Below are 14,631 nucleotides of genomic sequence, written 5' to 3'. Positions count from 1 at the left end.
AATCAGCATAAATTTTATAGGCATTTCATAATTCAGCAGGCATTTTATAAAGCCTGTCTAGGCAATTGTATATCGTTAATTGTAACTAAAACTTGACTGTAATGAATTAATAATGCACAGGCCAAATGTTTTGGGACACCCCTCCAAATCATTGAATTCCGGGGTTGGGCTCGGCCCCTTAGTTCCAGTGAAAGGAACTCTTAATGCTTCAGCTTCATACCAAGACATTTTGGACAATTTCAAGCTCCCAACTTTGTGGATGTTTGGGGATGACCGCTTCTTGTTCCAACATGACTGCACACCAGTGCACAAAGCAAGGTCCGTAAAGACATGGGTGAGTGAGTTTGGTGTGGAGGAACGTCACAGAGTCCTGATCTTAACCCGATTGAACACCCTTAGGATGAATTAGAGCTGGGACTGTGGGACAGACCTTCTCGTCCAGCATCAGTGCCTGACCTCAGAAATGCGCTTATAGAGGAATGGTCAAAAATTCCTATAAACACACTCCTAAACCATGTGGAAAGCCTTCCCAGAAGAGCTGAAGCTGTTATAGCTGCAAAGGGCGGGACAACTTCATTCAATTCATGTGCATGTAAAGGCAGACGTCCCACTTTTGACCTGGATCATAGTCTCTGCTTTAATTCATCCCAAAGGTGTTCTATCGGGTTGTGGACAGGACTCCACACCAAACTCCCTCATCCATGTCTTTATGGACCTTGCTTTGTGCACTGGTGTACAGCCATGTTGGAACAGATAGGGGGTCATGGCCAAACTGTTCCCACAAAGTTGGGAGCATCAAATTGTTTGAAATGTCTTGGTATGAAGCTGAAGCATTAAGAGTTCCTTTCACTGGAACTAAGGGGTCAAGCTCAACCCCTGAATTCAATGATTTGGAGGGGTGTCCCAAAACTATTGGCAATATAGTGTATGATACTATAAAAAGAGGTAGAAGCCTAAGTCTGTGTGTCGGAGAGAAAGAGGAAGAAAATTACAGCAAAACAGAAAGAATTGCAAAACCACTGACTAGAAATAACCTATCAGAAATGATCTTGTTATATTTATTTATACTTATAACTGGTTTTTCTGCATGAATCACACGTCTTTAATAATTGGAGTACAGATTGAACAGAATATCATGTGTGCGTTTTGCATCAGAAAGCCTGTAATGATGCCATTCATTTTGGAAAAAAAAAAAGATAGGCTCAGTCATAATTCCATAATTCACCATGTCAATGATGAAACAGTGGTTAAGCTTTATTGTGTTTTTGTTCAGACACATGTACAGCAATCTTCTGAAACTACGTACAATATGCAATTCTGAAATTTTCAGTAAATTAACCAATATATATATAAATCAAAAATAAGTCTTGAACAATTATGCCACGATTCTTCTTAAGAAATGCATACAGCTCCTAAACTGCGTTTCTAAAGTATTCCTTGTTCTGAATGTGTGTAAATTAAAAAGAGTCCTAAGTGATGTCTCCATTCTGGTCTCAGGGCATACCTACACAAGAAAATGACATTGTATTAGTGTACAGTTCTGCAGTTATACATGCCAACAGGTTTGCATGCACTCATGGCTGGAATACACTACTATTCTTTTAAATAAGGAATTTGTGATCAAACTATAATAAAACCAATACACAATAAGTGTATACACTTTATACCACAGTGGAGACAGAAGAAGCCATGTGGTTTAGTGTTACTGCAGATAGGAAAGTTGCAATAATCTTACAACAGTAAATCTGTATATAAATTGTTGGACCTTTGGTGAATCCATGTAGCCATTATGGTAAGCTTGCCTTGCAATTTTGCCAAAGAAAGCTAGTCTGAAGCCTAACAAACAAACCGATTTTCATGCGCATTAGTGCATTATTTGTGTTTTAGTTGACTTTAGATGGTGTATATAGAGCTATTACAGTGTCTCATATTAAACCTTTAACGACATACACTAAATAACAACATTAATATCCAATTTACGTCTATGTCAGGTTTTTAAACAGGTTCAAAATGTCTATTTCCTCTTCTAACTATCCAAAGAAACTGACATATGAATAAATGGCCTTCTGAAATGTTATACCGTTTTGTAGAAAATTAAAGACACTGAAAACACCTTTAATCTCAACCTCATATCCTATTTCTCAATGCACTGGTGAAAATCACATCACATCACATCACAGGTGCTTACACCATATAGCCATTTAAAGTTAAATCCTAATCATGCCAACAATTACCTCAGTCTAAAAATGTTGTCAAACTGTTTATGCAGTGAAATCAGAAAGTCATATAAACATGTAAGACACAGTTGCCATTTTTCCACTCGATGACCTAGACTAGGTGACCTACAAAGCCTAGACCTAGACTCAGCCTACAAAGTGAAGACAAAACTGCACACACTACATAACTTTTGAAGAACTTTAGCATCCAGTTAAATTGTGTCTAAGCAATGCCAAAAATCATACACCTGTCACCAATACGTACCGTTGGAGAATTTGCATTGTTTGAGCACCTCACTGAATCCTTCACACAGTTTGAGGTCGCTCTGTGACTGTGCACATTCGAGGAACTGTTTCATCTCATAGGCACAGGGATTCTGCTGCAATGGCTCCTGCTGATACACGGGCTGCTGCTGGTACTGAGGCTGATAAGGCTCCTGAAAGATTTATTCAGTGCATGTTTTTTTTAGCATACACAAGCATGCATATTGTAGAAGAGAAAGACACTTATAGGGGAAATTATATTTATTTATTTATATATATATATATATTTATCAGACATAACATTATGAGCATTACTTGGTTAATATTGTGTTGGTCCCCCTTTTGCTGTGAAAACAGCCCTGACCCACCATGCACTGTGTGTTCTGACACTTCTCTATCAGAACCAGCACTAACTTTTTCAGCAATTTGAGCAACAGTTGCTCGTCTGTTACGCTTGCCCATTTTTCCTGCTTCTAACACATCAACTTTGAGGACAAAACGTTCACTTGCTGCCTAATATATCCCATCCACTAAACAGGTGTTTACTTCACCTGACACTGCTCATAATGTTACGTCTGATCAGATCTTCATGTTATACATTTACCTGATAGGTGACATCAGGCCTGGCAGCCTCAGAGTGGCTGCCACTGAAGCCGCCCGTCATGGCATGGCCGATCGTGTGCCCCACAGCGGATCCAACAGCAACGCCCGCTGCAGTGCTGGCCATCTGGGCAAACAGACCTGGCTGTCTGGGAGCTGTAGCAGGTGTAGTCACAGCAGATGCAGGAGCAGGTGCAGGAACTGGTGGAGGTGCTGCTCTGGCCACTGGCGGTGGTGCCGGACGGGAGGAATAGCTGTGATTGTAAACATCAACAAGAAACACAAACTGATGCAACAGGTGTAATAACTGCATTTATGGCTGCCAGTAATTGTTACGACAGTGTAACCTACTGGTTTAGATAATTTGAGTAACTGTGGAGATTTCAGTCATTCATGTTTCTCTTGAAGGTCATCACTTTTAGGTGTTCTGCTGTTACATCGAGGCTGTTTCTGATCAATCACAGCTTAATATATTCAGATGAGGGATGACCATCTTTAAAAAAGGCCTTTTATTCCTGACACTATACTATTTTATACATCCAAATAAAGTGCCTAATGTTTTAACAGCTGGATTATGTTCTTTAAAAAAATTTATACTGCCTACAAAAAAGTCTGATGAACCCCTGGTACTATACTCACATTCACAAATAGCATAATAACGTCAAATTACATGTGGTAGGCACTCAGTCTTAAAATATTACTACATTCAAGATTTTGTTTGCTAATCACGTATCCGTTTACATCTACAAACTAAATAAAATCTCAGTAGGAGTTTGTTGACGAGCAAGATAGCTAAAATAGTGCGACAGTTCACGCATTAACTTAACGTAGGTCTTGCTAAGCTAGCAAGCTAGCTAGTTTGGTTAGTTGAGAGTTAGCATAGCTATCTTACCTTGGGGGAGCCATCCTTGAAGTTCGGCTACGACTTCCTCTTGGCATTTTATATGTTATAAATAATTACAATCAATGCTGAAAGCTTTAAAGTAAGGCTATGGTAGGTATCCTCCGCTACCCGTTTAGCTGTAGACAGCTTCTGTCTGTCCGACCTTCAACCTTGTGCGCTAGTAGTAATGTGTCGTTAGTGAATGAGTCGATTCTTCGAGTCGACTCTTTTAGATGAACATGTGCAACTTACATATGGGTCCTTCTTCATTGATGAAGCAATGCTGTTACTCTGAAGAGTTTAATCAAACTGCTTCAAGGAAAACCTCTTTTTAGTATATGGTAATTAATTATGAGGATCTTCATTATGATCACTGCTGTTTGCTAAAATAAAATTATACTTGTTTGTATTGCGTGTGGTTAAGTGTGTAGGTGTATGAGGACGTGGTTATCAGTATAATTGAAAAATAAATCGTGTTTAATGAAACACAGACACCACAGATACGATTAATGCAAAAATACGTATGAACATGTGTAGCGCATCCATCTGTTTTTGTCGATGAATCGTTTGGGAGGCGAAAGAGTCGGCTCTTTCTGGTCAGCTGATATGACAGGTCATCCGGGGAACTTTCCAGACTGTTACATCATTCCCCTCATCAATTTTGTTTTATTTTATTAACGTATTAGTAGTAACGCAGATAAAATGCGTTTTAAGATTATCCTATTATAATAATAATTATTATTAGTAGTAGTAGTACTAGTAGTAGTACAATTTAGTTATTAAGCACTTTTCATAAGCTTATATTCCATATTCAGGTTTACATTATTTATACTTACTGAACTTTATATATAAGATAATGGCTATGACCTATGTTTCAAAAGTATATGGACACATGACCTTCATATCGATGTGTTGTTCTTTCTCACTGTTGCCACAAAGCTAAGAGAACACAACTGTATAGGATGGCCATTTATGCTGTGGCATTACAATTTACCTTTACTGGAACTAAAAGGCCCAAATTTGTTCCAGCCCTGTGAAGACATGGATGAAGTGGACTGACCTCAACCATACTGTGGCTGAATGATCACATTCAGTATTCATGGGATACTGGTTTGATCCTGAGCTTGGTTTACTGGCTGTGTTGAGTTTTGGACATTCTCTCCAAGAGTTTCCTCTGGATTTTCTGGTTTCTTCTCACATACCAAAAACCTAGTAGTTAGTGGATACTAAATTGCCCCAAAATGTGAGTGAGTGTATGCATGATGCCCTGGAATAGATTAGCGTCACATCCAGGATATATATCATTTTCAGCTCCAGTGTTCCTGAGACAGGCCCTACATTCACCACCAACTGAACTACCATAAAAATGTTTAAATATCTGAAATAAAGACTATAAAAAGAGACACCACTGAGCAAGCTGTTTCAGTGGGAAGTAAATATTTCACCACACAGAAAATACACCAATCAGGCATAACGTTTTGAGCAGTGACAGGTGAAGTGAATAACACTAATTATTTTCTCCTAATGGCACCTGTTAGTGGGTGGGATATATTAGGCAGCAAGTGAACATTTTGTCCTCAAAGTTGATGAGTCTGACATACACCAAATAGAGATAGCTATACGACTGGCTCAGAGCAGCTCCAAAACTGCAGCTCTTATGGGGTGTTCCTAGTATGCAGTGGTCAGGATCTATCAAAATTGGTCCAAGGAAGGAACAGTGGTGAACCAGCGACAGGGTAATGGGCAGCCAAGGCTCACTGATGCACATGGGAAGTGAAGGCTGGCGTGAGTGGTCCGAGCTGGCAGATTAGCTACTGTTGCTCAAATTGCTAAAAAAAGTTAATGCTGGTTCTGATAGAAAGGTGTCAGAATACACTGTGCATCGCAGTTTGTTGCATATGTGGCTGCATAGCCGGAGACCAGTCAGCACCAACAATGGGCACATGAGCATCAGGACCATGGAGCAATAGAAGAAGGTGGGAAGAAGGCAAGCTGGCTGAGGCAGTGTCATGCTTTGGGCAATGTTCTGCTGGGAAACCTTGGGTCCTGCCATCCATATGGATGTTACTTTGACACATACCACCTACCTAAGCATTATTACAGACCATGTACACCCTTTCATGGAAACGGTATTCCCTGATATCTGTGGCCTCTTTCAGCAGGATATTGTGCCGTTCCACAAAGCAAAAAAGGTTCAGGAATGGTTTGATGAGCACAACGAGTTTGAGGTGTTGCCTTGGCCTCGAAATTCCCCAGATCTCAATCCAACTTAGCATCTGTGGGATGTGCTGGACAATCCATGGATGATCCTTAAAGGACTTAAAGGATCTGCTGCTAACATCTTAGAAATATAGAAATAGAAATCGCCTTTATTTGTCACACATACATTACAGCACAGTGAAATTCTTTCTTCACATATCCCAGCCTTGGAGGTCGGGGTCAGAGTGCAGGGTCAGCCATGATACAGCGCCCCTGGAGCAGAGAGGGTTAAGGGCCTTGCTCAAGGGCCCAACAGTGGCAACTTGGCGGACCAACACAATATTAGGCAGGTGGTTATAATGTTATGCCTGGTCGGTGCAAATATCTATAGTGCAGATGTGTGTGTATATATAACCTAAACACTAAAAGATTATTTTGCACATAAATATAATCCTGTATGTTATCCTTCACCGACTCTACTCATTGCTGATTTCAAGCATCGCTGAAACCTCATTTCAAAAGAAATAGGTCAGTTTTATGTGCAGTAATGGCTCTCCATGCCTTCTTCTTGTTGGGAAGCCAAAAGCAGCTGGATTGTTGTTGTTCCTCCCACTGCAGCTACAACCAGCTCATTTCCTCCTCACGTCTAGCTAATGCTACTCATTAGCGTTGAAAACGAAAGTCGTCTTCGTTTCCGCTGTGCACTTTTTAATGTTCATCTTCGAAATCTGGACTTAGTAATTATCGCAAAGAGGTAAGAGTCATTTATAACCAGCGTCGTGGTAGCTAACCTGCTAATTTAGCGCATTTCCCGTCCCCTTAGCTGTAGCCTACATTGCGCATTAGCTAGCTAGCTAGCGTTGCATAGACGCTTTAACCTTTAACCACCTAGGAAGCGCTAACTAGGAAACTGAAATATCTGATTAGAAAGAAATATCTGGCTATAGTAAGTATAAGTAGTAACATATTAACGTAGCTAATTATCTAGCTAACGACCTTTTTTAAATTAAAGTATATGGTTATATTTTAGGCTGTTGCGTAGCAAAAAATGCTTTGCTAGGTAATTTAACCAGCTCGCTAATACCCGCGGCTGATTTAGAGAAACAGCTGATGTGAAGCTGGGTATTTAATCGTCTGTTTATTACGTGAGTTTTTCAACAGCTTATTATTATTATTATTATTTAGATTAGACATGATATAAAACATTGCGCAGGTCCTGTTCTGGGCTGCTTCTTCTCGACTTCATTTTGCAAACCTGCTGACTTTGTTTACTATAAACATGTTGCCCTGGGCATAATGAACGTGCATAAACACGACTCCATTGTCATGGCGTGAGACTCATTTAAATGTTACTTGTATTAAAGGTGGTACTTATATTAAAGTTCCTCGAGTGGTTAGAAAACATCATGGGTGTAAATGGGATTTGTTCCGAACAACACGACACAACATGCACTATATTGGCAAAAGTTTTGGGACACCCCTCCAGATCATTGAGGCTTGGCCCCTTTAGTTTCAGTGAAAGGAACTCTTCATGCTTCAGCTTCATACGAAGACATTTCAGACAATTTCATGTTCCCAACTTTGTGGGGACAGTTTGGGGATGACCCCTTCCTGTTCCAACATGACTGCACACCAGTGCACAAAGCAAGGTCCATAAAGACATGGAGTTTGGTGTGGAGTCCTGACCTTAACCTGATAGAACACCTTTGGGATGAATTAGAGCGGAGACTGCGAGCCATTCCAAAACTGGGACGTCTGCCTTTACATGCACGTGAATGTAATATGGAGTTGGCCCGCCCTTTGCAGCTATAACGGCTCCAGCTCTTCTGGGAAGGCTTTCCACAAGGTGTGTGTATGGGAATTTTTGACCATTGCTCTAGAAGCATTTGTGAGGTCTGGATGAGAAGGACTGACTCGCAGTCTCCGCTCTAATTCATCCCAAAGGTTTTGAGGTTAGGACTCTGTGAAGTTCCTCCACAACAAACTCGCTCATCCATGTCTTTATGGACCTTGCTTTGTGCACTGGTGTGCAGTCATGTTGGAACAGGAAGCGGTCATCCCCAAGCTGTTCCCACAAAGTTTGGAGCATGAAATTGTCCAAAATGTCTTGGTATGAAGCTGAAGCATTAAGAGTTCCTTTCACTGGAACTAAGTGGCCGAGCCCAACCCCTGAAAAACAACACCTGAATTCAATAATTTGGAGGGGTGTCCCAAAACATTGCCAAATGTATTGTAGCTCATGAGCATTAAATTGACCGTGGACCTCGTTCTGTGGCCTTATGCCACAGGGGAGAGTGTCCTCTGTTGGAATACAAGTTTCCACCCCATTTACAGAGATTTTGCAGATTACATTTCAACATCAAAACTCTTCTCATACATGGCTATGTGCATCCACCCACAAGTTGAGAAACACCCCCACAAACACCATGCTTCCACCACCATGCTTCACAGCTGGATAGAGTTGTTTTGGAAATTTTCACTATTCATGCCAGAACGTTTCACTTTGGTTTCATCTGACCACAAAATCTTCTGCAGGTTTAACAGGTGTCTTTGTACAAACTTTAAAATGTACTCCAGAAGTACCTTTCTGATGATTAGCCTGTGATTAGATGATTTCTGGGGAATTAAGGAACTGTTTGGTATGCATCCTGTGACAGTCCTGACCATTTTGCTGGTAGTCATTGAGAGCCCAGAAGCTCAATAAGCACTGAGCCGTACTCCGTACCTTCAGTTCCGGACCTGGGGAATCCTGTACTAAGAATTCATTATTAGTCTTTGCAGATCTGAGTATTTTCTTTCTCAGCAGGTAAGGAGAGAGATGTCGTACTACTCATCTTCATCATCCCGCAGTTCCTCCAGAAACTTGGAGTGTAAGGTGTATGTTGGTGATCTGGGAGAAGGTGCTGCTAAGGGAGAAATTGAGAGGGCTTTCGAGTACTACGGCCCTTTGCGCAGCGTTTGGGTGGCCAGGAACCCTCCTGGTTTCGCATTTGTGGAATTTGAAGATGCCCGAGATGCAGAGGATGCGGTGAAAGGAATGGATGGAAAGTAAGTATATTTAAACATGAGCATTTTGGAAATGTATGAGTAGGTATTCTGTAAGCATTTAGAGGAAATCTGCCTGGAGAATTTCTATTGCGGTGTCTTAGAGATTTCTCATTGCACTTCAGACTACTGTGTGGATCTCGGATTCGTGTGGAGCTGTCAACGGGCATGTCTAGGAAGAGCCGATATGGCCGAGCCAGTCGCCGTCCATTTGATCCAAATGATAGATGCTATCAGTGTGGCGACAGGGGACACTACGCCTACGACTGCTACCGCTTCAGCAAGCGAGGACGTCGAAGCAGGTGCAAAGTGATTCAACACCCAGGCCCCCTGATATCAAAGGCTGATGTGTCTTTAACCTAACCTTTTCCTTTGCCAATTAATGCTATTCAGATTTAATGAGGTGAATTAAGTGCGAGCCGGGAAGTGCATTATCCTTGTTATCCTTTACAGATCCCGGTCTCGATCTCGCTCCAGGTCAAGGAGTCGCCGCCATCGCTCACGATCCCGAAGCCGCAGCTATAACCGGTTGGAATTTTTTAATTCTATTATTATCCATAGCATTTAAACTGAGGTGCTCACACAGATTGGGGGCTGTGAATTTAATTCAATTATTAAATTCATTCATCTTGAGTAAGCGTTTTATTCTGGTCAGGGTAATGGTGGAACCAGACCCCGTCCCAGGAATGCTGGGCATGATGTGGGAATACACCCTTTGATTCAGACACTAGTACACCACAGGGGACCATCTACACTCACATCCACATCACATCTACACTACCAGTTATTGAAAGTTAGGAGAACACTTGAAGGAAACCTATGTAGACATGGGGAGTCACTGTGATTGATTTAGACATTATGTACTTTTTAATTAGGTTAAAAAAAAAGCAACAGAAGCAAAATTTGCCCAGCCTTGTTGCTCCAGGCTGTGTTAGGATGGTACATTAGTGGGTGAAGTAAGGCAAAGTGCTTATAGAAATCCAATATATAAGCATTGTCACTTTTTCCTCACTAAATGTACACTTTCTTTCCCTGTCTCCTTAGGAGGCGCCGATCTCCATCTTATGGAAAGCGCAGGAGCAGGTAACTTTGTTCAATCACAGTGGCTGTAACTCCCATTAAAGGTTTCCATTTTTTTTGCTGGACATTATAACCAAATAAATTAGTAATATATATATATTTTCTTTTAAAACAATCCAGGTCTGGCACTCCAGCCCGCTCAAAATCAAAGACTCCTGTTCGGAGGTATAGCACCAGTCTTTAATTGTTATTTCTCTTTCTGCTTTTAGTGAGCCTAGCCCTGACCCAAGAATGCTGTGATTTTATGCTTTTTCAGTCGCTCTTGGTCTCGCTCTCGATCTAGATCTGCCTCGCGCTCTCGCTCCAGATCCAGGTCCCGCTCTCGCAGCCTTAAGAGGCGCAGGTAAGTTCCTGGTTTCCAATCATATCATATCTGCTTTTCTAAAACTGCTCTAACCTTGTCATTTTTCTGATCAAATTTCTAAAAGCATGTTTTTTTGTTTAGGATGTTATGTGAAATTATGTGAAATAAAATATCTTCAAGGTCCCACCTAACTGCAAAATGCCATGTTTCTGAATTAAGTCAGCTTAGATAAACCTGTTGATAGTCAGAAATCATAGCATTTTAGTTTAGTTAAAAATAGTCTACTATATATTACATAGTTTGTCCTGTAAGCACAGCTTCCACCAGAGGTAAGACCGTTAGTCTGACGACGCAGATCCAGCCACGGATGGACGGGCAGGTGACGGAGATGGATACCAGGATGAAGCAGGAGCAGATAAATTAGATGCAGTAGAGAGGGATTCTTATCTAAATCACTCCAAAAATGAATGAGGGGGCATCAGCCCAGCCCTCCAGTCCCACTCCGTATTTAAATTCCTAACATTGTCTGAAATATCTGGTATTTTGAAGGTCACCTAGTCTAGATGGTCTTGTTAAGCTATTAGAAGAAAATCGCACACACACACACATTTTATGAAAGACTCCAAGAGTCAGGATTTTGTTTAAGGGAGGGAGGGACGGGGGGGTTACGGTTTTAGGAATCTTCTCATCTCTCTTCTCCCTCAGATCCAGTTGATTAGCTACAGAGAGTGAACGAGATCACCCGCCAAAAAAAAAGAACGCAAGCACAAATCTGTCTTGATCAGACTCCGGTGACCAATTGCTGCAGGCTGTTCTTGTCTTTTCTTAAAGAGTGCGGGAGTGGATGGCACTGACCAGGGCTCGTCCTTGCCATGTTAAACGTCCTCCAGGAGGGTGACAAAAGAGCTTACCCGAGATCAGCCTCCTGCCGCGCTGCTTTAAAGAGATCGTCCAAGGGCATCCTGCGCGTACTCAAACAGTTGTTCCACCCTCCCCACTCCCATCCCATGCACTACTACTGCAGACCAGAAATGCTGGGCTGAGAGTTTTGGGCTCCCCCCTTTCCCTTTTTTTCCTTCAAAGCTCTGGCTTCATGCTTAGCTTCTGAGAAGGGTGTGTGAGAGAAAGAGAGAGACGAGAGATCAGTCTTCAAGACCTCTGCGCGTGTGTCTTCGAGTTCTAGCATCCGTCGCTTCTCTGTATGTTGTTTCCGCCACTGTCTGCAAAGGTAACCAACCCAAGAGTTACTGTCCTTCTTGATATGAGCCCTGGTTCTAATAAAGCCAGATTCTCTGTAAACCTGTACTTAATGCTGAACATGTGCAGCGCATGTGATTATTAACACCCCTGTGAGAGTGAGTGTGTGCACGTGTTAGTGAATGAGTGCAAGTGAAAGGGAAACACACATGGTTGAGTGAGTGTGTTTGTTTGTGTGTGTGTTTTCAGTCTAACCCTGGATTAGATAAATTCATTAGGTGAGATTTTCTGGATACTGTGTTACTGTTATACATAAGGGATTTAGAAATATATGTAGATGGCTCATGTGAGATGGTGGCACTCTTGGGTTCTAAAATGGTCCATCATTAGGTGAAGCAGTCTCGACCCTGTTGCAGTCAGCAGCAGTTTGCTTCAAGCTACTCATCACTTTAAAGAAATACTCCAGCGTTTAGCTATACACCTCATTTGTAGTGTATGTGTCTAACACATTTCCCTGCAACTAAGAAAAAGAACAGAAACCTGCATTTCACAAAATTTGCTTATAATAAAGACAGTTGTATCATTTAGTTCTTCATGCCATAGGGTTCTGATCACACGCTGACACCACAAAAAAGTAAGAAAATTGACTTTTTATTATCGTAGTGTTTGATTAATACCATGAGGGGAACTCGGGTAAATATTCTGTCGTTGACTGTCACAAGTAAAAGCCCAAATCCGTATTTGTTTGCCTGGAAACCTAACTAACTAGGCTAAAAAATAATGTGTATAGTATAAAACTTGCAAACAAAAGGAAATGAAAAGGTAATAAACCTTTTTTATTAAAAGGGTCTTTTTTTCTCATATATATATATATATATTTCAATATTATATTAATATATTAAAAATATTAATTAATTAAAAATTAAGAAAAAATAAAAAGAATATTTCCAATAACATTACTTTTCTCAGAAAAATATAATGAAGTCTGTCCAGTTTTATCTGTAAAAACAGAAACAATTATGACCGTCAGACTCTCCAGAAAAACTCTGGCAGATACTCCATGATGCTCAGACAATCTTGCAAGCTGATTTGCTTATGAAATTGTACACAGTGTTCCTGAGATGACCGATGTATTTTTAAACAGCAAAAGTGTTGTTACACTTCATTTCTCACCGTTTAGTTATTATTTTTTGAAGCCATCATTGCTTTATAGTATTTCTTTGCATGTGCCATGTATAGATATAGTCTTTTGCAATAGAATAGATTGAAGTTTTTAATTGCAGAAAGCAACCAAAAAAAATACAGGTTAACATTTAAAAGTAAAATGAAACATGAGTGTAATATAAGTTGAGAAATATAACTTTAAATAAAAATTAAAAAATAATTCTTTGTGTCGAACCTGCTTGTCTGCTGGACAAGTACAAATAATTATAATAAAAACAAATAATTTACTAAGACAGATTCTGCATATTTCAAGCACCCAGGATTTATCCTTTCCTAATTATATAGTCAATGTTTATTGCATTTTAACTTCTGCCTTCATTATGTGATTTCTGATTAATAATTTTTTCATTCTTTTCTCAGTACAGAGAAATGTATCAGTTATCACGAAAGTATCAGTGGTTACTACACACACACTACAGATGCAAAAAAATGCTGGAGTGTTTTCTTTAATTTTGTTTGTAGTTCTCAGCTGCTTTGGAGGTCTTTAACATTCACAACTATGTGACAGATTTAAACAAGAAGCTAGAAGCTTTTATTTTTTTTAAGCTTTCAGTACCAGTGTATTTGTAGCTCTTGATTGTTTTAAGTCCTGTTATGTGTAGATTTAACGTGTTCTATAGTTTCTCAAGCAGCACTGAAAGAGATCATGCTCAAACAGTGGATTTAGAGCCATCCAGGAGGAATATGGTTGAAGCTGTGCAAAGTTCATGGATGATATTTTTTTTTTTTTTTTAAGTGTTTGGATATACTCCTCATTGAAAGCCTCTTTCTCTGTGTTCCAGCCATTCCAGGTCCCCCAGCCCGAAAAAAAGCCCCACAACCCCAGATGAAGATCGAGTGGAGAAGAAACCCTAAACCCAAATCACTTATCCACCTTATTTTGCTTTCTTTGCCCTGTTTTTCCTCACATTAATCTTAGTAACTTATAGAATCTGCTTGTCTGAAACTGATTAACTCTAATGTCTGTTGACCTTGAAATGATTGTTACCATAAATATTATTTCCCTCCTTTTAATTATAAATTGTATATTTTTGCTTTACATATTAATTAGAAAGAAATTATAGTATCCATAAGATGACTGTACTGAGTTTTCTGGTTTGCCTGTAAGTTTACACTGGAAATGAACAAAAATAAATAAAGAGTTCTAGCATGACACGAGACCTGAACGTTTACAGAAGGGCTTTACAGACCTTGTGAAACCTTCTTATGTAAATGCTTCCTATTTGCACACACAATCCACTTATCTTTCTGCAATTACATTTAGCGTGAAGTGGAAATTTGCCATTTTGCTTCACGTAACAATAAGACAACAATAAGCTCTGAACATAGGTCAATATTTACACATTTGGAATTTTAAGAATATGTAGTAATGCTGATTCATTTAGAGAAGTAGATAATGCTGGTCATAAACTCTTGTAAGTTTTATAGTCTTTATTCAGTCATATATATATATATATATATTAGAATAGTATTATTAATAATAGTATTGGGCAATTATACTGATATTAAATATTAATATTGTTTATAATAATATTTATATTCATTTAATATATTAATAATAATAATAATAATAATAATAGTTGTCCAATCACAGAGCGTTTGAACGCTGTTGTACATTT

The 14,631-nt window shown here is 39.8% G+C and overlaps 2 protein-coding genes across 7 annotated transcripts; one reads left to right on the top strand and one right to left on the bottom strand.

Moving 5' to 3' along the window:
- Window positions 1-1,212: 1,212 nt before the first annotated feature.
- chchd2 (coiled-coil-helix-coiled-coil-helix domain containing 2) lies at window positions 1,213-4,174 on the bottom strand. Its single transcript, XM_058417896.1, has 4 exons — window positions 3,973-4,174; window positions 3,085-3,334; window positions 2,482-2,653; window positions 1,213-1,504 (listed from the first exon to the last, which is right to left on the bottom strand). The coding sequence occupies exons 1-4, from the start codon at window positions 4,017-4,019 to the stop codon at window positions 1,494-1,496; spliced, it is 480 nt and encodes a 159-aa protein (XP_058273879.1). The 5' UTR covers window positions 4,020-4,174; the 3' UTR covers window positions 1,213-1,493.
- Window positions 4,175-6,744: 2,570 nt separating this feature from the next.
- On the top strand, window positions 6,745-14,170 carry LOC131370980 (serine/arginine-rich splicing factor 7-like). 6 transcript variants are annotated; one of them, XR_009207485.1, is made up of 9 exons: window positions 6,745-6,916; window positions 8,969-9,210; window positions 9,333-9,509; window positions 9,661-9,735; window positions 10,252-10,290; window positions 10,408-10,452; window positions 10,544-10,630; window positions 11,423-11,819; window positions 13,795-13,933. XR_009207485.1 is itself a non-coding variant. In XM_058418654.1 (8 exons), the coding sequence occupies exons 2-8, from the start codon at window positions 8,981-8,983 to the stop codon at window positions 13,865-13,867; spliced, it is 726 nt and encodes a 241-aa protein (XP_058274637.1). In that variant the 5' UTR covers window positions 6,745-6,916; window positions 8,966-8,980; the 3' UTR covers window positions 13,868-14,170. The 6 variants fall into 6 exon arrangements, 5 of the variants coding, with proteins under 5 accessions (XP_058274637.1, XP_058274638.1, XP_058274640.1 ...); XM_058418654.1 differs by lacking the exon at window positions 11,423-11,819 and having other exon boundaries at window positions 8,966-9,210; window positions 13,795-14,170; XM_058418655.1 differs by having other exon boundaries at window positions 11,423-13,938.
- The last annotated feature ends 461 nt before the right edge of the window (window positions 14,171-14,631 follow it).

This window comes from Hemibagrus wyckioides, linkage group LG20, assembly GCF_019097595.1.
Source record: "Hemibagrus wyckioides isolate EC202008001 linkage group LG20, SWU_Hwy_1.0, whole genome shotgun sequence".
Lineage (NCBI taxonomy): Eukaryota > Metazoa > Chordata > Actinopteri > Siluriformes > Bagridae > Hemibagrus > Hemibagrus wyckioides.
The sequence above is the reverse complement of the archived record's forward strand: the minus strand, read 5'-3'. Positions and strand labels throughout refer to the sequence as shown.